We start from the raw sequence: 25347 nt of genomic DNA, 5'->3' as shown, positions 1-25347 counted from the left end.
TATGATTATGTATTCTGGTACCAGAAGAGAGACACAGAAACATTCACACTGATTCTTGATATTATTAGGAATAGTGGTGACATAGAGAAGGACAGTTACAATAATCCTCAGAAAGATGATTTCTCAGCTGTGTATGAACAGAACGTCTGTGAGTTGAAGATCCACACAGTTAAACTCAATCATTCAGCCACCTACTACTGCTCCTGTTATAAAGATGCTCCCCACAGTGAGAAAAGATCCCTGCAGCCTGAACAAAAACCTCCAGATGAACAGATGTCAAACAGTGTTTGTGACAGGAAGAGAGCAGTAAAGCACAGCCCAGGTTCACATATTTCACCTCCATCTCAGCCAGAGTCACAAACACACTGAACTGAGGGATTTATTTTCTTTACTGCTGTCAGGATTTATTCAATATTATATTGATTCATATTTTTATCAGATATTCCAGCAGCTTTATTGTTGTTCCACACAGTGAGGACAAACTAGAAACACAGAGGAACAACAATGAAGGAAAATAAAGAGAAAAGAAAAGATCAAAGTAAATAAAATAATAATTCAGATCAAAGGATAAAATGACAGATATTTTTTTTAAAGTAAGACTTCAATCTAATTTACAAATAGAACAAAATGAGCTGAGGACAGTTTTCTCACTTGTTTTTCTAGTGACACAGAGGAACAACGATCAAAGATATGACAAAAGAAAGAAAACAATAACATGAAATGAATAATACACATAAATGGGATAAAAACACAAGGATGTCCTTTTGAATCAAACAGTGCCTCATTAATAACATAGAGCAAAACAACATTTGAGGAGAACTGCTGCTGAAAGAACACTTTGAAGAACGTATGAACCCGACCATCACGTCCTCCATGAAGGAGCAGAGTCTGAAGACTCGGGAGAACTCTCCTCCACATCTCTGGCAGAGGTCACTGAGGTCGTCTGAAAGCTCCTTGGAGGCAAGGTGCCAGGTGTGGATGAGATTCTCCCTGAGATGCTGAAGGCTCTGGACACTGTTTTGCTGCCATTGTTGAAACACTGGTACAGTGCATGTAGAGTGGCAGACCAGGGTGGTGGTTTCCACTTTTAAAATTGGGACCGTCATGAGCTTTGAGTAGTGAACATGGAAAGGGCTCAGTTGAGATGATCTGAGCATCTGATCAGGATGCCTTCGCCTCCCGTTAGAGGATTTCCAGGCACGTCCGACTGGTAGGAGGCCCCGGGGCAGAGCCAGAACACACTGGAGGGATTATATATCTCATCTGAGGCCTGTACTACCAAGCAGGGTTTGAAGTTAGCCAGATAACTTTGGGCTTAACTCTGGGTTTTCAGCACTACCAAGCTGGTTCTCTTTTGACCATGATAAATCACCGTGGCAACGTATGCTGAACAGCTAAGCTGCTCCAGAGCAGGTTAACTTCAGGGTATGGGATCACAGCCTGTCAACACCCCGACCTCTGACCAATCAGATCACTGAAGAAAAAAGTCTCCATGTAGCAAAGTCCAGAGTGACAGCAGGTAAAAAAGAGGAGCCTGTATGCTGTCACAGGTCAGTAGAATCATTTCATTATTTCCACTGGTTTTAAAACAGAGCTTCTAACAAATGGAGAGATTGTTTACAACACTAAACACATGATTTTAACACTGTTTGAAATGATGCAAAGTTTATTTCAGTCTGCAGTGATGGTGATATTTTACACTCTGATTCATCACTGCAGCTCAAAATAACCTGAGACACCTGTGTGATGAGAACTGGGACAAAACACATCATATTTTATTAGTAAAATAATCCAGACATTATTAATTGGCTCCTGTTATTATAAATGTAACATTTGGATCAGACAGACCTCATCAGTCCTTAACTACTTTTGCACCCTTTACTTCAGTAACACAAACAGTCTGGCGTCACTTCAAAGTGTTTTATGTGACAGATTGAGGGTGGTATTATCATCGTCCAACTAAACAGCAAAATAATACTCTGTACTAATGTCACATTGGCCCATAGCTCAGTGATACATGCACCTAACTTAAGTCTCAGATGACGCTACATTTTTGGATGGTGTTTACAATGTTTCTAGATTTTCCTTTTGAAGATTACAGATTGTTGTTTACATCCCACGCCACTGACATTTGACTGTCTCACAGTAGCAGACACTTTTGCTGCCGTTTCATCTCATATAATATGAAGCAGCCTACTTCATTCATGGTTCTGATGATGTGGCCCATAATTAACACCACTGGCTCTTTCACATGAACACGCTGCTAAATCTGAATATTTTTCCTCACTTGTTTCCACAAATGCTCACAAGCCTCAGGTGCTTTTAATGTATTTAACTCACTGGTGAATCCTTGTGATGCTTTCTGTATTGAGCTGTCTTCTTCTCCTTAAACTTATAAATATGTGTCTCAGCTCTGGATGTGTTCCATCCTCCTTTAAACATGCCACGGTACAGCCTCTTTTGAAAAAGAAAAATTTGAATCCCTCGGTATTGGCTAATTTCAGGCCAATTTCCAAACTTCCTTTCATTTCCAAGGTTTTAGAGAAAGTTGTTTTTAACCGACTGCAAGAATTTTTAAAAGGGGCCAACGTTGGTGAACGGTTTCAGTCTGGTTTTAAGCCTCCTCACAGCACTGAAACTGCTCTTTTAAAATTCTCCTGTCACACCTAGAGCACTGTGTAGGTATAAGAGGCACTGTTTTAAGTTGGTTTAAATCGTTCCTCTCGGACAGATCCTTTTCTGTTCTTATGGGGCAGTTTTCCTCCTCAGTGGCCCCTTTGACCTGCAGGGTCCCCCAGGGGTCAGTTCTGGGCCCCCTATTGTTCTCCCTTTATATGCTACCCCTGGCGTCGATATTTAGGAAGCATGGTATTCCCTTTCACTGCGTTGCTGATGAGGTGCAGGTGTATTTACCATTAAAGATTCCTTCCAAAGATTCCCTTCAGGCTGTGCTAAACTGCCTAAGTGACATTAAAACATGGATGGACTTAAACTTCTTAAAATTAAATGAAAACAAAACAGAGGTTGTCCTGTTCGGTCGCCCTGATCTGGTTCAGGTCCTTGCCAGCTCCCTGGGCCCACTAGCACCTTACATGGGATCCCACACTAGGAATCTTGGTGTGATTGATGGTGCTTTTAAGCTAGACAAACAGTTCAGCTCAGTGGTCAAGTCTAGCTTTTTCAGCTGATGCTTCTATCCAAAGTTAAACCCTATCTAAGCCAGAAAGACCTCAACAAAGTTATCCATGCTTTTATTACCTCTCACTGTTGAACCTGTAGGCTCAATTTTCGATAAATCAAAAATCTGTGTGGATCGTTTTTCTAGGACAGTCTGAAGATGCTCTGTAGCGAGTTTGGTGTCAATTGAGCAAAAATTGTGGGAGGAGATTTAATAAGTTTTACAGTTTTTTTAAAAAAACAGAGTGATGGACTTCATAATTTGCAATAGGCTTAAATGTACAAAAGTTTCTTCAGTATTGGGGCTACAGTTTGATGGAAGTTGCAAATCTGTAGCACATATGGTTGATTTGCTGTGAATTTTTAAAATTTTGAACTTTAGAGGCTCGCTGTAGCGCCACCATCAGGACTATTGGCCTGTTTTTGCAGCTGAGGATATCTGGCATGAGACTGGACCTTTGTGCAAAGTTTGGTGATTTTTCGCGCATGGAAAGTATGATTTCCTCGGAAGAAGAAGAAGAAGAAGAAGCCAGGACCCTAATGATATCAATGTCAAACCCTATATACATCCATCCAAACACTGACATCACTTTGAATCAATGCTTAGATTTCAACTGACAACAAACCTTTTCAAGCAATAAGCTTCATTTGATCTTGAATATTTTTCAGCTTCAGTTCAGCAAAAATATTTGAGTGTTAAGCCACTAAGTGTTTACAATATTTGTCCTAAACAGTAGTTTGACTTGTTGAGTGTTTGTTTGTGTCAACAGTAACTCTGCTCTCATGTGTTGCACTGATTTCAAAAGTAGGAGGATCACAACTCTTTCTACTTCAAATCAAAACAAGACTACAGAGCAACACACACTGGCTATGTGGACAAGCGTCCTGTCATCTGACGCACATCCGTCATCAATCAAAGTAATGGACAATTTCAAAATGTCAGCTGATGATGGTGCTGGATAAAAACTTAGCAAAGTCAGTAGGATTCATCCTCTGAGGAACATGAACGTGTCAAGCAACCATCCACGGAGACACTCTGCTAGTGTGTCTAAAAAGGAAATCAAAGAAGAGACAGTCATGTTAATATGAACATTAGAGAAACACATCATGGAGCTGAAATATGATACTGCTTCATCATTTGGACTCCTTCACCTCAGCTGACACATTCAACAGCACACAGGTTTTTGTATCACTCTCTCTCACTGTGGGAGGTGGATGGTACTACATCTTTGGCTCAGGAACTAAACTGTTTGTAACAGGTAAGAATAAAGCTTCATTTTCCTTCAGTTGTTTTATTGAACAAGTTGAAAATGTGTTTTTAATGAGTTTGTGCTGCTTCAGGCTTTACATGTTAGTTTTTTCATCATTAGTAGAGAATTCTTGCAGCCATGCAGCTATTGTTACATAAAAAAGCTTCATCATTCCTGAAAAGATGTTTAAATCTCACTGCACAACTCAAGTTATTCTTTATTTCTGCAGGAGATTAAACTGATTCATATAGAAAAAGTAGGATTATTGGAAATGTTACAGATATACAGTATTTGATCCTCTCAGTGATTCAGCACCATCTCTGCTTTTTATTAAACAACATTATATATGATAATAAACACTATTTATATATATCAGTAAATGTATTATGACGAGCACATATTAACAATAATAAATATATATATTTCAAAGGATGAATTTTGTCTGATGATAAATGTTTCTTAAGATGGTAAATAATTATTAAATGAAGACACATATATATATATATATATATATATATATATATATATATATATATATATATATTTAATATATAATATATTACAGCAGCTACAGTTTGAATATTTCAGAAAGAATTTTTTATTAATATTTAAATGATATTCGATCAGTGATGATATATGATCATAAACACACAGACAAATATACACAAAATCAAAACTATATATTATGTCCAGTGTCATCTTAAATATATGACGGCAAATATTCTCTGGAGGGTAAATGTTGGCAGATTGTATGCATAAGTATATACAGCTGATTTAATTTCAAAAGGAAAAAACTGTATTATATAATATCATAATCAGTATTATTTTTAAAGACGACTGTTGTGCACGCTGACATGCTGTGTTAATTGTAGATTAACAAGAAGCTAAAAACTGACATTTAAAAGTTATTCAATTAATTGTTATATGTTGGTAAATGTGAAACCTGTCATGTTTATATTGTCATCAATAAAGGGAAATTTGTATTTTATGTGAAGATAAATTATTGTTCATTGTTTATCAAATATTTAATATAGAAGAATAAAACTGTAAATTCTGTGAAGGAAAATGTCTTTACTATATTATATTATATTATATTATATTATATTATATTATATTATATTATATGTGTTATACTTTATTATATTGTAAGTTACTCCGTTTAGGATCAGCATGTTTTCATATTATTTTTCATTTCATAGCAGTTTTTATTCGTATTTCACAAGTGACTGTGTGTTGTTAAAATTGTTGAAAATTAATATGAATTGTGGAAAAAAAGATATTATTTATATATCAATTTTTTAAATTGGTCAGAGTAAAGTATACGGTGGTAAATGTATTGTGTTTTGTTTTACGTGAAGGTAAATATGTAGTAAAGTATAATATGTGTATTCATGTACCCGTCAGTTATTTAAAATACAGGAAATCTATTCCCTTTTTATTGGAGGTAAAAGTGACAATTTTTGATGTAATAATAATTCTTGTTAAATTAGAGTGAGTGAAGTTTGTCCATTAAAATAAAGAATAGTTTCTTTAGTGTCCATAGAAGACATGCTGACAGTAGCTGCTCAGTGTGTTTGATATGAAGGTGAATCCAGTATATGTAGTGAACTTTGTGCTGTATTGATGAGTAGTTTAGTGATCAGAGTCCATGTAGTTTCCAGGATCAGACTGAATGCAGTGCAGTGCTGTAAGCTGCTGCTGACTGTGTGAATGTGTGTCTGTGCTGCTTGTTGCTGCTGCTGCTGCTGCTGTCAAACTTCAGATGAGCAGGTAGTGAAGCCCGTGGTGAGCGTGTACCCAGCAGCATCCAGAGCCCACCTGGAGGGGAAGAGCTCCCTGCTGTGTCTGGCCTCAGCCATGTTTCCTCCTCTGGTCCGCTTCTCCTGGAAAAGACAAGAGGAGAATGGACCTCTGCTCCCTGCTGAGGGAGAGCAGCTGGAGCTCAGAGAGTCGGGACGCACCGCCGCCATCTTGCTGATCCGTCAAAAAGAGATTGGTACATATAAATACCGCTGCTCCGTCCAGCACCAGGGGGGCACAGTGGAGGCCCAAACACAACAAGGTAATGAAGGCTTGGTGACTGTGTTCAGCAGTGATTCAGCTTCATGTCAAAGAGAGCAGAGGAGCAGAGGACTGACATTTCTCACTGACACTCCAAACATTTCACTCCTTTTCTCTTTCAGAGGTTTCCTACTTTCCAGTCCAGACTTTCCAGTCCAGGGTGAAGCTGCTCTGTGTGCTGTACACAGTGCTGATAGTGAAGAGTCTGGTGTACTGCTGTGGACTCTCTCTGCTGATGATCCTCAGAAACAAGGGACCGTCCACCAACTGCACACATGCTGACTGACTGTTTTCTGCTCGCCTTTTCTCACCATCAAATCTCATCAATTCATCTCATTTATCACTTTGATCAGTGTTCACAAATATCACTTATGACGTCTTGTGATTGGTTGTAAATTTTATCTTTTTATGCACAAGTTAGATAGAGTCATCCTCAACATATAAACACACACACACACACACACACACACACACATATATATATTTGCAAGCGTAAATTCTGTCTTGTGTTATTTTAATACTTCAGTTTGTTTCCACTTTTAAATTTGACTTGTATAATAACAGAAATTGAATCTGAATCATGAGCTGTCTGTCAGATATTTTATTGTTTGTAGTATTTCTTCTGTTCTTGTGTTTCTTTTTAATACATTCTGCAGAGTGCGGCAGGTTTGTCAAATTCTTTCAGTGTCACATTCTCAATAAAGTGAAAAATCAAAGTGTCTGTGTTTTATAAACCTCTTTGTTTTGATGGATTCCAGTTTGGCTTCATAGCAAATAATCAGAAACACAATCAGCTTCATTGGCCGTGTATGTTGACACCTACAAGTCATTTGACTCTGGTTGTAAGTAGCTCTGAATATACTTTCACACAGCGCCAAGAACACATGTACAGGAAGATATGAATATAAGCATACAGCTAAACAAGGACAACAAAGCTAAACAAAGATCAGCAAATATATACACACAGCTATTATATACAAGTCAGTAGGTGTGGGTGTTCCACCAGGTTCAGTGCTGAGCCCCTTTTATAATTGTGTCAGTGTGGATGTAAAACTCCACGCTGATGACACTGTTGTTTACACACATGAACAAACAGCAGAGCGAGCTGCTTTGAAGCTACAACTGCTATAAAATGATTACACAGCGGCTTCATCAGTCGGCCTCAAGTCTGAATGTTGCTGAAATAATGGAGCTGTTTGTTTTCATCATTCAATAAAATGTCACTTAACTATTAGAGTTTGATCAAGATGAAATGGATTGGTATAGTTACTGATTAGACGGGAATTAAGATTTATATTTATGGAACACATTTCAAGACAGAATCACAAAATGCTTCACAAAGAAATACAAAAGTTAGACATGTAGAAAACATATTTGTGATGAAGTCATGTATGAAGAGTATTTATTTAAACATGGCAGAAAATGAAGAGATGAATTTGAACTTGTTTTTGTACTGACGTGTTAAAAATGTATGCACACTATGATCCTGAGGTGAAGCAACATGGCCGCTCTAGTTCTGCTTCAGAAACAGATAGAGATGTTTTTTTGAGGGGGTGAAACAACAAGATGACTTGTTTGTCTCCGTGGTTTGTGTTTCTGTCTGAGTGGTTTGTGTTCTGTGGCTCTGATCAATGATAACACATGTAAGACTTATTTTTGGAAATGAAGCGGTGGAGGAGTCAGTGCTTCAAATCCTCTCGTGCTGATTTAAAGACTCTGAAACTTCAAACTTGTGTGAAATTGTATTTTTACAGAGACATTTCTGAGACGATTTCAGAAAGAGCATTTAAGAATAGTTGAGCTGATTTCTTGGTGTGCTGTGACTGTGAACATGCTGCTGTTTTGAAGAGTAGTTTAGTTCTTATTCCCATGTGAACACTGTAGTGAGTGAGTGAAGTTCCTGGAATCTGGATTCTTTAAGCAGAGTGCATGGTTGTAACTGTCATTGTGTTGTTACTGTGAGAAAAGCTGCAGAGCAGAAACCCACACAGCCCATCTGCTGCAGGAGAGGAAGTGTTGATGGGCTGTCAACAGTTTTTTATGAGTCCTAATAACCACTGAGAACAGATTCATATCTGCTGCTGTACACACTCATCAACTGCTCTCCCTCTCTGTGGCTGTTTGTCTTTTGTCTTGTTGTCTGGAAGCCTTTTTTCCACTGAGCCCTCCACCCACACACAGCTGAACTGAGCCCAGAGAGCCCTATGCTATAAAGAAGTCTTCAAACATAGATATACCTGTTAGAATCTGGCTCACAATATTCACATCTAGAATCAAACTGACATTACTGTATGGTAGTGAAGTGTGGGCTCCTCTTGTAAATCAACATCATTTGTCTGTTCAACTATGTGCTTGGAGGAGCGTGGTCATGCAAACAGATTCTTGTTAAGGTTCAGCAACTCAAAGTGCTTTTTGATCAAATAGTCCAAGAAGTGAGGAGCTCCAGGAGCTAAACTCAGGAAGTCAATCAGCAGCTTTAGTATGTTCCTGTTAGCATTTTCACAGCACAAACAGCTGTGAAATATCACACATTTCAAAGCACAAGCTATGTTGTGATGTCATTATTTGCATGATTATTGATGCATATTGACAACATGCTCAATATTGAGTCACTTTTCCTGTTTGTTACAGTGCAGCAAACTGAGAGAGGTCAACCTAACAAACATAGACAGGAAACTCAAAGAAATGAGACTGAATACTAAAATCAACTCTGATGTTCAACTTGTCATGACAACAACATTCATCCACTCCTTAATGTTCTGAAATGATTCAAGTTAATACTATAGCAACACCATCTGACAGTGTTTTTATTGGACTCATTTGATTTCTCTATGTTTTTATATGGAAAGGCATCAATTATGCACTTTAGCACTGAATATGGATTTTTCTTTTACACAGGAAATGACACCACCTTAAATATTTGCTAAAGTTTCTCTGCAGACAAACACATTTATATTTAAGAGAGATTTTGAAGCTGAAAATATATTTTTCTTTCCACATCAAATATGTTCAATGAAATGATTTACGCTTTGTCTGATGTAGAAAATAAAAGTCAAAAATGTTTTTCTTTCATTTATTAAAACTGAATAACACAAACAGACAGTCATAAAAAATAAAAGCACTACTGTTATTACTAATAGAAAAATAAAAATGATCAAGCTGAACTTTACAGATTTGATCAAATGTGATTAACAGTCAATAAAATAGAGATGAAAGCAAAAAGCAAAGTACAAGATTTGGATCAAAAACTAACTAAAGCTGATAAGATGAAGAAAATCAATAGAAATATTCAATATGATGTATAAAAGAAGCATTCTATGATAAAAACAGTGAAAGTTGCTGTGGGAGTTCTTAGTAAGCCTGTTATCTTCTGATCATATCTCATATGTGGATTTTGAATGAAGTTATCCTGAGATAAGAGTTTTCTTAATATTATCTGTATCATCAACATTTGTTCTCTCCAGATAATGAGATCATTAAGATGTTGTCATTAAAAATGGATTCAAAGATGATGTTGGTGTTATTTGATCTTTGGATTTTCTATCAACAAAATCACTGAATGTATTTTACTAACAAGTATTGTGTGTGTATCAAAGGCTGATAGATCTTATTCCTCTGTGCCATAGAGCTCCATTGTTGTCCAAAAATATCAACACTTAATAACCATTAAGGCTTCATGTACAAATATATCTGTGTATATTTGTATTTATGGATTTAAGACATGTGGATGTGAAATTTACAACCAAGCGCAAGACGTCATAAGTGATATTTGTGAACACTGATCAAAGTGATAAATGAGATGAATTGATGAGATTTGATGGTGAGAAAAGGCGAGCAGAAAACAGTCAGTCAGCATGTGTGCAGTTGGTGGACGGTCCCTTGTTTCTGAGGATCATCAGCAGAGAGAGTCCACAGCAGTACACCAGACTCTTCACTATCAGCACTGTGTACAGCACACAGAGCAGCTTCACCCTGCACTGAGACTGGAAGGACACTGACACACACACACACACACACACACACACACACACACAGAGCAGATGTTGATCAGTATAACTTGGACTTTTCCAGACGGGACAACCAGCTTTACATGAAGACAGGGGTCGGCTACAATTTGAATGAAAGCTCAAAGGCCCTTATTAAATCCAACAAGTCAGGGCCCCAGCAAGCTTTTTAGGTGTGGAGCCAGGACAGTGACTTTAAATGTTGAAGTGAAAAAGGAAAGATTGGCATTGAAGGAGAGGCAGCAGGTGATCTTACAGTCAGCTTGCTGCAGAGCTGGCAGGTCTGCTGGCTCTCTCTCTGGAGGACAGGAGGCTGCTGGAGCTGGAACCTCTGAAAGAGAAAAGGAGTGAAATGTTTGGAGTGTCAGTGAGAAATGTCAGTCCTCTGCTCCTCTGCTCTCTTTGACATGAAGCTGAATCACTGCTGAACACAGTCACCAAGCCTTCATTACCTTGTTGTGTTTGGGCCTCCACTGTGCCCCCCTGGTGCTGGACGGAGCAGCGGTATTTATATGTACCAATCTCTTTTTGACGGATCAGCAAGATGGCGGCGGTGCGTCCCGACTCTCTGAGCTCCAGCTGCTCTCCCTCAGCAGGGAGCAGAGGTCCATTCTCCTCTTGTCTTTTCCAGGAGAAGCGGACCAGAGGAGGAAACATGGCTGAGGCCAGACACAGCAGGGAGCTCTTCCCCTCCAGGTGGGCTCTGGATGCTGCTGGGTACACGCTCACCACGGGCTTCACTACCTGCTCATCTGAAGTTTGACAGCAGCAGCAGCAGCAGCAACAAGCAGCACAGACACACATTCACACAGTCAGCAGCAGCTTACAGCACTGCACTGCATTCAGTCTGATCCTGGAAACTACATGGACTCTGATCACTAAACTACTCATCAATACAGCACAAAGTTCACTACATATACTGGATTCACCTTCATATCAAACACACTGAGCAGCTACTGTCAGCATGTCTTCTATGGACACTAAAGAAACTATTCTTTATTTTAATGGACAAACTTCACTCACTCTCATTTAACAAGAATTATTATTATTACATCAAAAATTGTCACTTTTACCTCCAATAAAAAGAGAATAGATTTGCTGTATTTTAAATAACTGACGGGTACATGAATACACATATTATACTTTACTACATATTTACCTTCACGTAAAACAAGACACAATACATTTACCACCGTATACTTTACTCTGACCAATTTAAAAAATTGATATATAAATAATATCTTTTTTTCCACAATTCATATTAATTTTCAACAATTTTAACAACACACAATCACTTGTGAAATACGAATAAAAACTGCTATGAAATGAAAAATAATATGAAAACATGCTGATCCTAAACAGAGTAACTTACAATATAATAAAGTATAACACATATAATATAATATAATATAATATAATATAATATAATATAATATAATATAATATAATATAATATAATATAGTAAAGACATTTTCCTTCACAGAATTTACAGTTTTATTCTTCTATATTAAATATTTGATAAACAATGAACAATAATTTATCTTCACATAAAATACAAATTTCCCTTTATTGATGACAATATAAACATGACAGGTTTCACATTTACCAACATATAACAATTAATTGAATAACTTTTAAATGTCAGTTTTTAGCTTCTTGTTAATCTACAATTAACACAGCATGTCAGCGTGCACAACAGTCGTCTTTAAAAATAATACTGATTATGATATTATATAATACAGTTTTTTCCTTTTGAAATTAAATCAGCTGTATATACTTATGCATACAATCTGCCAACATTTACCCTCCAGAGAATATTTGCCGTCATATATTTAAGATGACACTGGACATAATATATAGTTTTGATTTTGTGTATATTTGTCTGTGTGTTTATGATCATATATCATCACTGATCGAATATCATTTAAATATTAATAAAAAATTCTTTCTGAAATATTCAAACTGTAGCTGCTGTAATATATTATATATTAAATATATATATATATATATATATATATATATATATATATATGTGTGTCTTCATTTAATAATTATTTACCATCTTAAGAAACATTTATCATCAGACAAAATTCATCCTTTGAAATATATATATTTATTATTGTTAATATGTGCTCGTCATAATACATTTACTGATATATATAAATAGTGTTTATTATCATATATAATGTTGTTTAATAAAAAGCAGAGATGGTGCTGAATCACTGAGAGGATCAAATACTGTATATCTGTAACATTTCCAATAATCCTACTTTTTCTATATGAATCAGTTTAATCTCCTGCAGAAATAAAGAATAACTTGAGTTGTGCAGTGAGATTTAAACATCTTTTCAGGAATGATGAAGCTTTTTTATGTAACAATAGCTGCATGGCTGCAAGAATTCTCTACTAATGATGAAAAAACTAACATGTAAAGCCTGAAGCAGCACAAACTCATTAAAAACACATTTTCAACTTGTTCAATAAAACAACTGAAGGAAAATGAAGCTTTATTCTTACCTGTTACAAACAGTTTAGTTCCTGAGCCAAAGATGTAGTACCATCCACCTCCCACAGTGAGAGAGAGTGATACAAAAACCTGTGTGCTGTTGAATGTGTCAGCTGAGGTGAAGGAGTCCAAATGATGAAGCAGTATCATATTTCAGCTCCATGATGTGTTTCTCTAATGTTCATATTAACATGACTGTCTCTTCTTTGATTTCCTTTTTAGACACACTAGCAGAGTGTCTCCGTGGATGGTTGCTTGACACGTTCATGTTCCTCAGAGGATGAATCCTACTGACTTTGCTAAGTTTTTATCCAGCACCATCATCAGCTGACATTTTGAAATTGTCCATTACTTTGATTGATGACGGATGTGCGTCAGATGACAGGACGCTTGTCCACATAGCCAGTGTGTGTTGCTCTGTAGTCTTGTTTTGATTTGAAGTAGAAAGAGTTGTGATCCTCCTACTTTTGAAATCAGTGCAACACATGAGAGCAGAGTTACTGTTGACACAAACAAACACTCAACAAGTCAAACTACTGTTTAGGACAAATATTGTAAACACTTAGTGGCTTAACACTCAAATATTTTTGCTGAACTGAAGCTGAAAAATATTCAAGATCAAATGAAGCTTATTGCTTGAAAAGGTTTGTTGTCAGTTGAAATCTAAGCATTGATTCAAAGTGATGTCAGTGTTTGGATGGATGTATATAGGGTTTGACATTGATATCATTAGGGTCCTGGCTTCTTCTTCTTCTTCTTCTTCCGAGGAAATCATACTTTCCATGCGCGAAAAATCACCAAACTTTGCACAAAGGTCCAGTCTCATGCCAGATATCCTCAGCTGCAAAAACAGGCCAATAGTCCTGATGGTGGCGCTACAGCGAGCCTCTAAAGTTCAAAATTTTAAAAATTCACAGCAAATCAACCATATGTGCTACAGATTTGCAACTTCCATCAAACTGTAGCCCCAATACTGAAGAAACTTTTGTACATTTAAGCCTATTGCAAATTATGAAGTCCATCACTCTGTTTTTTTAAAAAAACTGTAAAACTTATTAAATCTCCTCCCACAATTTTTGCTCAATTGACACCAAACTCGCTACAGAGCATCTTCAGACTGTCCTAGAAAAACGATCCACACAGATTTTTGATTTATCGAAAATTGAGCCTACAGGTTCAACAGTGAGAGGTAATAAAAGCATGGATAACTTTGTTGAGGTCTTTCTGGCTTAGATAGGGTTTAACTTTGGATAGAAGCATCAGCTGAAAAAGCTAGACTTGACCACTGAGCTGAACTGTTTGTCTAGCTTAAAAGCACCATCAATCACACCAAGATTCCTAGTGTGGGATCCCATGTAAGGTGCTAGTGGGCCCAGGGAGCTGGCAAGGACCTGAACCAGATCAGGGCGACCGAACAGGACAACCTCTGTTTTGTTTTCATTTAATTTTAAGAAGTTTAAGTCCATCCATGTTTTAATGTCACTTAGGCAGTTTAGCACAGCCTGAAGGGAATCTTTGGAAGGAATCTTTAATGGTAAATACACCTGCACCTCATCAGCAACGCAGTGAAAGGGAATACCATGCTTCCTAAATATCGACGCCAGGGGTGGCATATAAAGGGAGAACAATAGGGGGCCCAGAACTGACCCCTGGGGGACCCTGCAGGTCAAAGGGGCCACTGAGGAGGAAAACTGCCCCATAAGAACAGAAAAGGATCTGTCCGAGAGGAACGATTTAAACCAACTTAAAACAGTGCCTCTTATACCTACACAGTGCTCTAGGTGTGACAGGAGAATTTTAAAAGAGCAGTTTCAGTGCTGTGAGGAGGCTTAAAACCAGACTGAAACCGTTCACCAACGCTGGCCCCTTTTAAAAATTCTTGCAGTCGGTTAAAAACAACTTTCTCTAAAACCTTGGAAATGAAAGGAAGTTTGGAAATTGGCCTGAAATTAGCCAATACCGAGGGATTCAAATTTTTCTTTTTCAAAAGAGGCTGCACCGTGGCATGTTTAAAGGAGGACGGAACACATCCAGAGCTGAGACACATATTTATAAGTTTAAGGAGAAGAAGACAGCTCAATACAGAAAGCATCACAAGGATTCACCAGTGAGTTAAATACATTAAAAGCACCTGAGGCTTGTGAGCATTTGTGGAAAGAAGTGAGGAAAAATATTCAGATTTAGCAGCGTGTTCATGTGAAAGAGCCAGTGGTGTTAATTATGGGCCACATCATCAGAACCATGAATGAAGTAGGCTGCTTCATATTATATGAGATGAAACGGCAGCAAAAGTGTCTGCTACTGTGAGCCAGTCAAATGTCAGTGGCGTGGGATGTAAACAACAATCTGTAATCTTCAAAAGGAAAATCTAGAAACATTGTAAACACCATCCAAAAATGTAGCGTCATCTGAGACTTAAGTTAGGTGCATGTATCACTGAGCTATGGGCCAATGTGACATTAGTACAGAGTATTATTTTGCTGTTTAGTTGGACGATGATAATACCACCCTCAATCTGTCACATAAAACACTTTGAAGTGACGCCAGACTGTTTGTGTTACTGAAGTAAAGGGTGCAAAAGTAGTTAAGGACTGATGAGGTCTGTCTGATCCAAATGTTACATTTATAATAACAGGAGCCAATTAATAATGTCTGGATTATTTTACTAATAAAATATGATGTGTTTTGTCCCAGTTCTCATCACACAGGTGTCTCAGGTTATTTTGAGCTGCAGTGATGAATCAGAGTGTAAAATATCACCATCACTGCAGACTGAAATAAACTTTGCATCATCTCAAACAGTGTTAAAATCATGTGTTTAGTGTTGTAAACAATCTCTCCATTTGTTAGAAGCTCTGTTTTAAAACCAGTGGAAATAATGAAATGATTCTACTGACCTGTGACAGCATACAGGCTCCTCTTTTTTACCTGCTGTCACTCTGGACTTTGCTACATGGAGACTTTTTTCTTCAGTGATCTGATTGGTCAGAGGTCGGGGTGTTGACAGGCTGTGATCCCATACCCTGAAGTTAACCTGCTCTGGAGCAGCTTAGCTGTTCAGCATACGTTGCCACGGTGATTTATCATGGTCAAAAGAGAACCAGCTTGGTAGTGCTGAAAACCCAGAGTTAAGCCCAAAGTTATCTGGCTAACTTCAAACCCTGCTTGGTAGTACAGGCCTCAGATGAGATATATAATCCCTCCAGTGTGTTCTGGCTCTGCCCCGGGGCCTCCTACCAGTCGGACGTGCCTGGAAATCCTCTAACGGGAGGCGAAGGCATCCTGATCAGATGCTCAGATCATCTCAACTGAGCCCTTTCCATGTTCACTACTCAAAGCTCATGACGGTCCCAATTTTAAAAGTGGAAACCACCACCCTGGTCTGCCACTCTACATGCACTGTACCAGTGTTTCAACAATGGCAGCAAAACAGTGTCCAGAGCCTTCAGCATCTCAGGGAGAATCTCATCCACACCTGGCACCTTGCCTCCAAGGAGCTTTCAGACGACCTCAGTGACCTCTGCCAGAGATGTGGAGGAGAGTTCTCCCGAGTCTTCAGACTCTGCTCCTTCATGGAGGACGTGATGGTCGGGTTCATACGTTCTTCAAAGTGTTCTTTCAGCAGCAGTTCTCCTCAAATGTTGTTTTGCTCTATGTTATTAATGAGGCACTGTTTGATTCAAAAGGACATCCTTGTGTTTTTATCCCATTTATGTGTATTATTCATTTCATGTTATTGTTTTCTTTCTTTTGTCATATCTTTGATCGTTGTTCCTCTGTGTCACTAGAAAAACAAGTGAGAAAACTGTCCTCAGCTCATTTTGTTCTATTTGTAAATTAGATTGAAGTCTAACTTTTAAAAAATATCTGTCATTTTATCCTTTGATCTGAATTATTATTTTATTTACTTTGATCTTTTCTTTTCTCTTTATTTTCCTTCATTGTTGTTCCTCTGTGTTTCTAGTTTGTCCTCACTGTGTGGAACAACAATAAAGCTGCTGGAATATCTGATAAAAATATGAATCAATATAATATTGAATAAATCCTGACAGCAGTAAAGAAAATAAATCCCTCAGTTCAGTGTGTTTGTGACTCTGGCTGAGATGGAGGTGAAATATGTGAACCTGGGCTGTGCTTTACTGCTCTCTTCCTGTCACAAACACTGTTTGACATCTGTTCATCTGGAGGTTTTTGTTCAGGCTGCAGGGATCTTTTCTCACTGTGGGGAGCATCTTTATAACAGGAGCAGTAGTAGGTGGCTGAATGACTGAGTTTAACTGTCTGGATCTGCAACTCACAGACGTTCTGTTCATACACAGCTGAGAAATCATCTTTCTGAGGATGATTGTAACTGTCCTTATCTATGTCACCACTATTCGTATTAATATCAAGAATCAGTGTGAATGTTTCTGTGTCTCTCTTCTGGAACCAGAGTACAGCATTGGAGTCACACTGGTCAGTGCGACAGGTGAAGGAGACGTTTTCACCAACTCTCCTGGTCAATGTTAAATCATCCTGAATCAGCTGGTCTGCTGCCATGGCAACCAGCGCTGTAGAGAAACAGACAGGTAGATGAAGGTGAGTGTGACAGTGTTTGTTAAAGGTTGAGTTTGTGGGCTCCTGATTGGCTGGAAACACTCACCTGAACACAGACAGCACAGAGCAGCAGCTGGGAGGAAAAGCATTTTGTGCAGTGGTGTTTCCTCTGGTGAACCTGGGGAGAAGTGGCGCTCTGATGCAGCTGAGGCCAAACAAGGACGAGCTGTGAGATCAGACGAGGGCCACGTGGTTTCTAACAGCTCCTCAGACCTCCCATCAGCCCCTGCGGCGGACAGATGAGGCTGCTGCTGTGTGACAACAGGCCTTTTTCACAGCAGACATTTTGACTTGTCACAGAAGGAAAAGCACAAGTGTTACTAATAACATGAAGCATGGCTCTGTTCTATGACATCACATGTCTCTTTACGCTCTTAGATAGGTGTCACACCAATAAATCAGCTCTTCCAACATGGCTGTGTGACAGATTTCAAACCAAACTTTATCACATGCTGGATTTCTGTGTTTGCTGCTGGTGCTGACATTAAACATCACAGAGAAAGAGCACCACCCTGTGGTCAGTCACAGGAAGTGCAAGAGGATCCACATGATGCTGATGATGGTCGCCATGACGACAGGATGATGCTGACCACAAATCCCCACAGTGCCATCTAGTGGACAAAAACCAGTAAAGGACAAGTATCACTGGTATTATTGTTGTTCCTACTTGTAAAAAGAATTCAGATCCTTTTCCTCCTGCGACTAATACAACACAGTAAATTCTACTATTACAAATATTAGCACTACTTCTACTAGCTCTGATAGAAAGCTGAGGTTCTCACAGACTGAACCTTTTGTCTGTTCCTCAATCTGGTGGAAAAACACAGACTTTTCTTCTACATATGAAGCGGGGGGTCTGGGGGTCGTCCACCAGAAATGTCTTTATTTACGTGAAGGAAAAGACAAAATTCAGGCAGCAGGTGACAATTCAAGATATAAGAATATAATGGAATATAATAGAGTAAGGCTCTCAGGCATTCTGTATAGCTGTCAAATATTTGAGTCCTCCTTTGTGTCTTTTGTTTGGGGAAGTAACCTCTTTAAATGTGCATGTGGCAGCCATTCATGTCAATGATACATTCATTGATTTGAATTCATTTATAAACTCCTGGACTTTAATAGCTCACATGTGTTTCAGCAAGATTTCTGCTCATGTTCAAAACTCTCTGCACAGTCAAAACATATCCCACATATCTGTGTTCTCTGAGAAGTCCAGAATAATATTTTGATAAAACAAAGTCATGATTTAATGAGAATAAAGTCACAATATATCAAGAAAAACTCCAGCTGCTCTATACTCTGCTGTGCATGACGTTATTCAGACCGTCTGACAGACACAGAGCCGTTTGGGACTCTCTCTGGATGAGACAAAGTTTAGGGAAGCGGCTGTGTGCTGCTCTTCATCGGAGGTGGAAAACAGAAACTAAGTGAAAACACTTGTGATCAGGTATAGGGGAGACCAGGTATGGTTGTGACACTTTTTGTCTCAGCACCTATAACTGGCTCAAGTTTTGTGCTCAAGCTCTCAAATCTTGACACAAAGTTCCCTTTTTTGTCCACTACAAAAAGCAAAGTTTCCAACTTCTCCAACTACACCACAGACTGCATGAACTGATGTCAAATACAAGGAGTTCCAGTGTTACAACCTGTCCCACTATGGGGCTCAGTTGTAACAATAAGAGTGAAGAATTAACACAGTTACAGAAATGACAAGAACAAAAAAAGACACACACACTAATAAAGACTTTGTATAAGGTGTAAGTCACTAACTCTGGACCTGTCAGATGCTGCGTACCTCTCGTGGAAGTTTGCTGCCTCAGTTCAGTAACTAGTCAAGACATCCTCTTTCTGTGCAGTGAGGATGTTGTGACTGCTGTGATCGCCCACACGGGGCAGCTGTGTTGATCCTCTTTCTCTGAGGTCAAGTAACGTTTTGCAGTATCTGCTAAATGTCAAACAGCAGATAGAGTCATCTTTGGGGACTGAGCTTACTGCAGAGCTTACTGCTTTGGGCCCTGTGGTGAGCACGGGGCCCCCAAGAGCGCTGGAAATGTCCCACAAACAGAGCCGGGCGGCCGTACGCTCACTACACAAGTTCATCTCTCTGAGCCTCTGTTTGTTTGTCGCTCCACATGAAGAGGGTCCAGAATCCAGGCTCTAAGGATAGAGGCTGTTGTACGTACAGATTGTAAAGACCCTTGAGGCATTGTGATATCAGGCTGTATACACTGAACAGACATTTCAACTCAACACTTTTGTGTTTGCTCCCATTTTTCACAGGTTGAAGTTAAAGATCTGAGACTTTTTTATGCACTCAATAGATATATTTCTCTCAAAGTTTGGTCACAAATGAGTTCAAATCTGTGTTAGTGAGCACTTCTCCTTTTCCAAGATAATCCATCCACCTGACAGGTGTGGCTGATTAAACAGCATCATTACTACACAGGTGTGTCTTGGGATGGTCACAATAAAAGGACACTCTAAAATGTCACCTTTGATCTTGAATAAAGACATTTATCAGGATTTCACATGACGAGCGCTACAGAAATGCATTTTTTGGTCACAGATAGCCCAAAGAATCAGTCAGTATCTGCTGTGACACCATTTGCCTCCTGCAGTGCGACACATCTCCTTCACATAGAGTTGATCAGGTTGTTGATTGTTGGTCCACTCCTCTTCAGTGGCTGTGTGAAGCTGCTGGATATTGGCAGGAAGTGGAACACGCTGTCGTACACGCCGATCCAGAGCATCCCAAACATGCTCAGTGGGTGACATGTCTGCTGAGTCTGCAGGCCGTGCAACAACTGGGATGTTTTCAGCTTCCAGGAATTGTGTACAGATCTTTGCAACATGGGGCCGTGCATTATCATGCTGCAACATGAGGTCATGGCGGCGGATGAATGGCATGACGATGGCTCTCAGGATCTCATCACAGTATCTCTGAGGATTCAAAGTGCCATCAATAAAATGCACCTGTGTTCATTATCTGTAGCTTATAGCCTGTAGCATAAGCCCCCTGCCACCATGACACACTCTGTTCACAATGCTGGCGTTAGCAAACTGCTCGCCAACATGACGCCATACTGGCCTCTGCCATCGAGACGACATTCCTGCAGTCAGCACGCCAATGACACGCTGACTGCAGGAAACACAAACAAAAGACAAAGAGTGAAATGAAGAGAACATAAACACACACACACACACACACACATGCACTGTTTCTACACACTTAGAGGCAGGACTGATATAAAAAATGAAAATATAAAGACAGAAACTAAACACAAGCAATAAACACAACATCATCAGAAGGCACTAACAGTAGAAACAGTTGTAGTGAAGCAGCAGTCCAGTTAGAAACAGTGTGTTGTTGCAGACACTAGAGGGCAGCAGTGTGAAGGTTTTATTCTTCACAGCAGCAGCACACAACAGAGAGAAGGACTGAAATATCAATTGTATTATTCAATGATCACGTGTTCATTATTGTAACCATGACGACAAAGGTCCCGTCACCTTAACAAAGAGCTTATTTGAACCCAAACCACCATCTTTCCCTAAAACTAACCAAGTCTTGTTTGTGCCTAACCAAACCTTAACCACAGTGGTGTCACATCATCACACTGATTTATTTCTCACAGACAAATGATGTGGTCCTGCTGATAGTTTCATCAGATCAGAAAACACTTCTATGTGTGCTTTTAAAGCTCACTTACTAACTCCATATTTTGTCATTGAATTTGGAGAACTTTTTGGCCCCAACCTCTGCCTGAATACCAGCTGTTTCAAATCCAACCAGGGTTTTTACAGGCAGAAGCTCAGCTGTGGTGGCTTCACCAGTGTCTCCCATTGTGTCTGACCTCTACATGGAGGAAGTAGAGAGCAGAGCCCTGAGCTCCTTCCAGAGAACAGCACCATAACCACTGCTTCACATATGAGGAGCACACCTGGACTGAAACTCTTGTGAAGCCTCCGCTGGCTTCGTCTTTACAAACTAACCCTCTGAACTTTATTTGACATTCTAGTGGAGATCCCAAAGTTTACAAAAATACCAAATCTGTGCCACAAACAAAAAAGAAGCTTTTTATACTTTATACTTGAATTGATCATTTTCACTCTTCAAATCACCTGACTTTGTATTTTTCCTTCTTTCTAATGTGGTGCCGCAGAATTCTACTTTTCCACCAGCAGCTTCAACACCACCTCCACCGTCACTTCAGATTCAGATTCAGAATACTTTATTAATCCCCGGGGGGAAATTGTTTTTGTTCCAATGCTCCGTGCAAAGTAGAAATAGAAATACAGCATGAATGGAAACAAGAGATAAAGATGAAGATATAAATGAGATACTAAAATAGACAATGAAATGAATAAAATAAAATATTAAAGTAGACATTAAAATAAAATAAATAATAAAATATTAAAGTAGACAATCTGAAATATATACAATATTCTACTACTTCTACCAGCTGTTGCTGCTGTCCCACCTCAGTACCAAGTGAAGCTGCTCTGTGTGCTGTACACAGTGCTGATAGTGAAGAGTCTGGTGTACTGCTGTGGACTCTCTCTGCTGATGATCCTCAGAAACAAGGGACCGTCCACCAACTGCACACATGCTGACTGACTGTTTTCTGCTCGCCTTTTCTCACCATCAAATCTCATCAATTCATCTCATTTATCACTTTGATCAGTGTTCACAAATATCACTTATGACGTCTTGTGCTTGGTTGTAAATTTCACATCCACATGTCTTAAATCCATAAATACAAATATACACACATATATTTGTACATGAAGCCTTAATGGTTATTAAGTGTTGATATTTTTGGACAACAATGGAGCTCTATGGCACAGAGGAATAAGATCTATCAGCCTTTGATACACACACAATACTTGTTAGTAAAATACATTCAGTGATTTTGTTGATAGAAAATCCAAAGATCAAATAACACCAACATCATCTTTGAATCCATTTTTAATGACAACATCTTAATGATCTCATTATCTGGAGAGAACAAATGTTGATGATACAGATAATATTAAGAAAACTCTTATCTCAGGATAACTTCATTCAAAATCCACATATGAGATATGATCAGAAGATAACAGGCTTACTAAGAACTCCCACAGCAACTTTCACTGTTTTTATCATAGAATGCTTCTTTTATACATCATATTGAATATTTCTATTGATTTTCTTCATCTTATCAGCTTTAGTTAGTTTTTGATCCAAATCTTGTACTTTGCTTTTTGCTTTCATCTCTATTTTATTGACTGTTAATCACATTTGATCAAATCTGTTTTATAAATAAAGTTCAGTTTGATCATTTTTATTTTTCTATTAGTAATAACAGTAGTGCTTTTATTTTTTATGACTGTCTGTTTGTGTTATTCAGTTTTAATAAATGAAAGAAAAACATTTTTGACTTTTATTTTCTACATCAGACAAAGTGTAAATCATTTCATTGAACATATTTGATGTGGAAAGAAAAATATATCTTCAGCTTCAAAATCTATAAATGTGTTTGTCTGCAGAGAAACTTTAGCAAATATTTAAGGTGGTGTCATTTCCTGTGTAAAAGAAAAATCCATATTCAGTGCTAAAGTGCATAATTGATGCCTTTCCATATAAAAACATAGAGAAATCAAATGAGTCCAATAAAAACACTGTCAGATGGTGTTGCTATAGTATTAACTTGAATCATTTCAGAACATTAAGGAGTGGATGAATGTTGTTGTCATGACAAGTTGAACATCAGAGTTGATTTTAGTATTCAGTCTCATTTCTTTGAGTTTCCTGTCTATGTTTGTTAGGTTGACCTCTCTCAGTTTGCTGCACTGTAACAAACAGGAAAAGTGACTCAATATTGAGCATGTTGTCAATATGCATCAATAATCATTGACTGCAAATAATGACATCACAACATAGCTTGTGCTTTGAAATGTGTGATATTTCACAGCTGTTTGTGCTGTGAAAATGCTAACAGGAACATACTAAAGCTGCTGATTGACTTCCTGAGTTTAGCTCCTGGAGCTCCTCACTTCTTGGACTATTTGATCAAAAAGCACTTTGAGTTGCTGAACCTTAACAAGAATCTGTTTGCATGACCACGCTCCTCCAAGCACATAGTTGAACAGACAAATGATGTTGATTTACAAGAGGAGCCCACACTTCACTACCATACAGTAATGTCAGTTTGATTCTAGATGTGAATATTGTGAGCCAGATTCTAACAGGTATATCTATGTTTGAAGACTTCTTTATAGCATAGGGCTCTCTGGGCTCAGTTCAGCTGTGTGTGGGTGGAGGGCTCAGTGGAAAAAAGGCTTCCAGACAACAAGACAAAAGACAAACAGCCACAGAGAGGGAGAGCAGTTGATGAGTGTGTACAGCAGCAGATATGAATCTGTTCTCAGTGGTTATTAGGACTCATAAAAAACTGTTGACAGCCCATCAACACTTCCTCTCCTGCAGCAGATGGGCTGTGTGGGTTTCTGCTCTGCAGCTTTTCTCACAGTAACAACACAATGACAGTTACAACCATGCACTCTGCTTAAAGAATCCAGATTCCAGGAACTTCACTCACTCACTACAGTGTTCACATGGGAATAAGAACTAAACTACGCTTCAAAACAGCAGCATGTTCACAGTCACAGCACACCAAGAAATCAGCTCAACTATTCTTAAATGCTCTTTCTGAAATCTTCTCAGAAATGTCTCTGTAAAAATACAATTTCACACAAGTTTGAAGTTTCAGAGTCTTTAAATCAGCACGAGAGGATTTGAAGCACTGACTCCTCCACCGCAACATTTCCAAAAATAAGTCTTACATGTGTTATCATTGATCAGAGCCACAGAACACAAACCACTCAGACAGAAACACAAACCACAGAGACAAACAAGTCATCTTGTTGTTTCACCCCCTCAAAAAAACATCTCTATCTGTTTCTGAAGCAGAACTAGAGCGGCCATGTTGCTTCACCTCAGGATCATAGTGTGCATACATTTTTAACACGTCAGTACAAAAACAAGTTCAAATTCATCTCTTCATTTTCTGCCATGTTTAAATAAATACTCTTCATACATGACTTCATCACAAATATGTTTTCTACATGTCTAACTTTTGTATTTCTTTGTGAAGCATTTTGTGATTCTGTCTTGAAATGTGTTCCATAAATATAAATCTTAATTCCCGTCTAATCAGTAACTATACCAATCCATTTCATCTTGATCAAACTCTAATAGTTAAGTGACATTTTATTGAATGATGAAAACAAACAGCTCCATTATTTCAGCAACATTCAGACTTGAGGCCGACTGATGAAGCCGCTGTGTAATCATTTTATAGCAGTTGTAGCTTCAAAGCAGCTCGCTCTGCTGTTTGTTCATGTGTGTAAACAACAGTGTCATCAGCGTGGAGTTTTACATCCACACTGACACAATTATAAAAGGGGCTCAGCACTGAACCTGGTGGAACACCCACACCTACTGACTTGTATATAATAGCTGTGTGTATATATTTGCTGATCTTTGTTTAGCTTTGTTGTCCTTGTTTAGCTGTATGCTTATATTCATATCTTCCTGTACATGTGTTCTTGGCGCTGTGTGAAAGTATATTCAGAGCTACTTACAACCAGAGTCAAATGACTTGTAGGTGTCAACATACACGGCCAATGAAGCTGATTGTGTTTCTGATTATTTGCTATGAAGCCAAACTGGAATCCATCAAAACAAAGAGGTTTATAAAACACAGACAC

At 38.5% G+C, this 25347-nt stretch overlaps 2 protein-coding genes across 2 annotated transcripts; one reads left to right on the top strand and one right to left on the bottom strand.

Annotated features, from left to right (window-relative positions):
- The first annotated feature begins 4049 nt into the window (after nt 1–4049).
- Nucleotides 4050–7204, top strand: LOC144464959 (immunoglobulin lambda-like polypeptide 5). Its single transcript, XM_078172802.1, has 3 exons — nt 4050–4436; nt 6190–6489; nt 6611–7204. The coding sequence occupies exons 1-3, from the start codon at nt 4298–4300 to the stop codon at nt 6772–6774; spliced, it is 603 nt and encodes a 200-aa protein (XP_078028928.1). The 5' UTR covers nt 4050–4297; the 3' UTR covers nt 6775–7204.
- A 2343-nt stretch (nt 7205–9547) lies between these two features.
- LOC144464971 (immunoglobulin lambda-1 light chain-like) lies at nt 9548–17699 on the bottom strand. The gene is made up of 6 exons (XM_078172813.1): nt 17642–17699; nt 17220–17549; nt 13011–13058; nt 10945–11244; nt 10749–10823; nt 9548–10482 (listed from the first exon to the last, which is right to left on the bottom strand). Exons 1-6 carry the CDS (start codon nt 17682–17684, stop codon nt 10334–10336), a joined length of 945 nt encoding a protein of 314 aa, XP_078028939.1. The 5' UTR covers nt 17685–17699; the 3' UTR covers nt 9548–10333.
- Between the last annotated feature and the right edge of the window lie 7648 nt (nt 17700–25347).

The sequence above is a fragment of the Epinephelus lanceolatus genome, chromosome 12 (assembly GCF_041903045.1).
Source record: "Epinephelus lanceolatus isolate andai-2023 chromosome 12, ASM4190304v1, whole genome shotgun sequence".
In the NCBI taxonomy this organism is placed as follows: Eukaryota; Metazoa; Chordata; class Actinopteri; order Perciformes; family Serranidae; genus Epinephelus; species Epinephelus lanceolatus.
This window is presented reverse-complemented; position numbering and strand designations above follow the sequence as displayed.

Excerpts from the sequence above, each read along its gene's own strand:
- LOC144464959 (XM_078172802.1), top strand. The coding sequence starts at position 4,298 with ATGATACTGCTTCATCATTTGGACTCCTTCACCTCAGCTGACACATTC. Across the intron at positions 4,437-6,189 it reads AACTAAACTGTTTGTAACAG|ATGAGCAGGTAGTGAAGCCC; the intron begins GTAAGAATAAAG and ends GTCAAACTTCAG. Across the intron at positions 6,490-6,610 it reads GGAGGCCCAAACACAACAAG|AGGTTTCCTACTTTCCAGTC; the intron begins GTAATGAAGGCT and ends TTTCTCTTTCAG.
- LOC144464971 (XM_078172813.1), bottom strand. The coding sequence starts at position 17,684 with ATGCTTTTCCTCCCAGCTGCTGCTCTGTGCTGTCTGTGTTCAG. Across the intron at positions 11,245-13,010 it reads AACTAAACTGTTTGTAACAG|ATGAGCAGGTAGTGAAGCCC; the intron begins GTAAGAATAAAG and ends GTCAAACTTCAG. Across the intron at positions 10,824-10,944 it reads GGAGGCCCAAACACAACAAG|AGGTTCCAGCTCCAGCAGCC; the intron begins GTAATGAAGGCT and ends TTTCTCTTTCAG.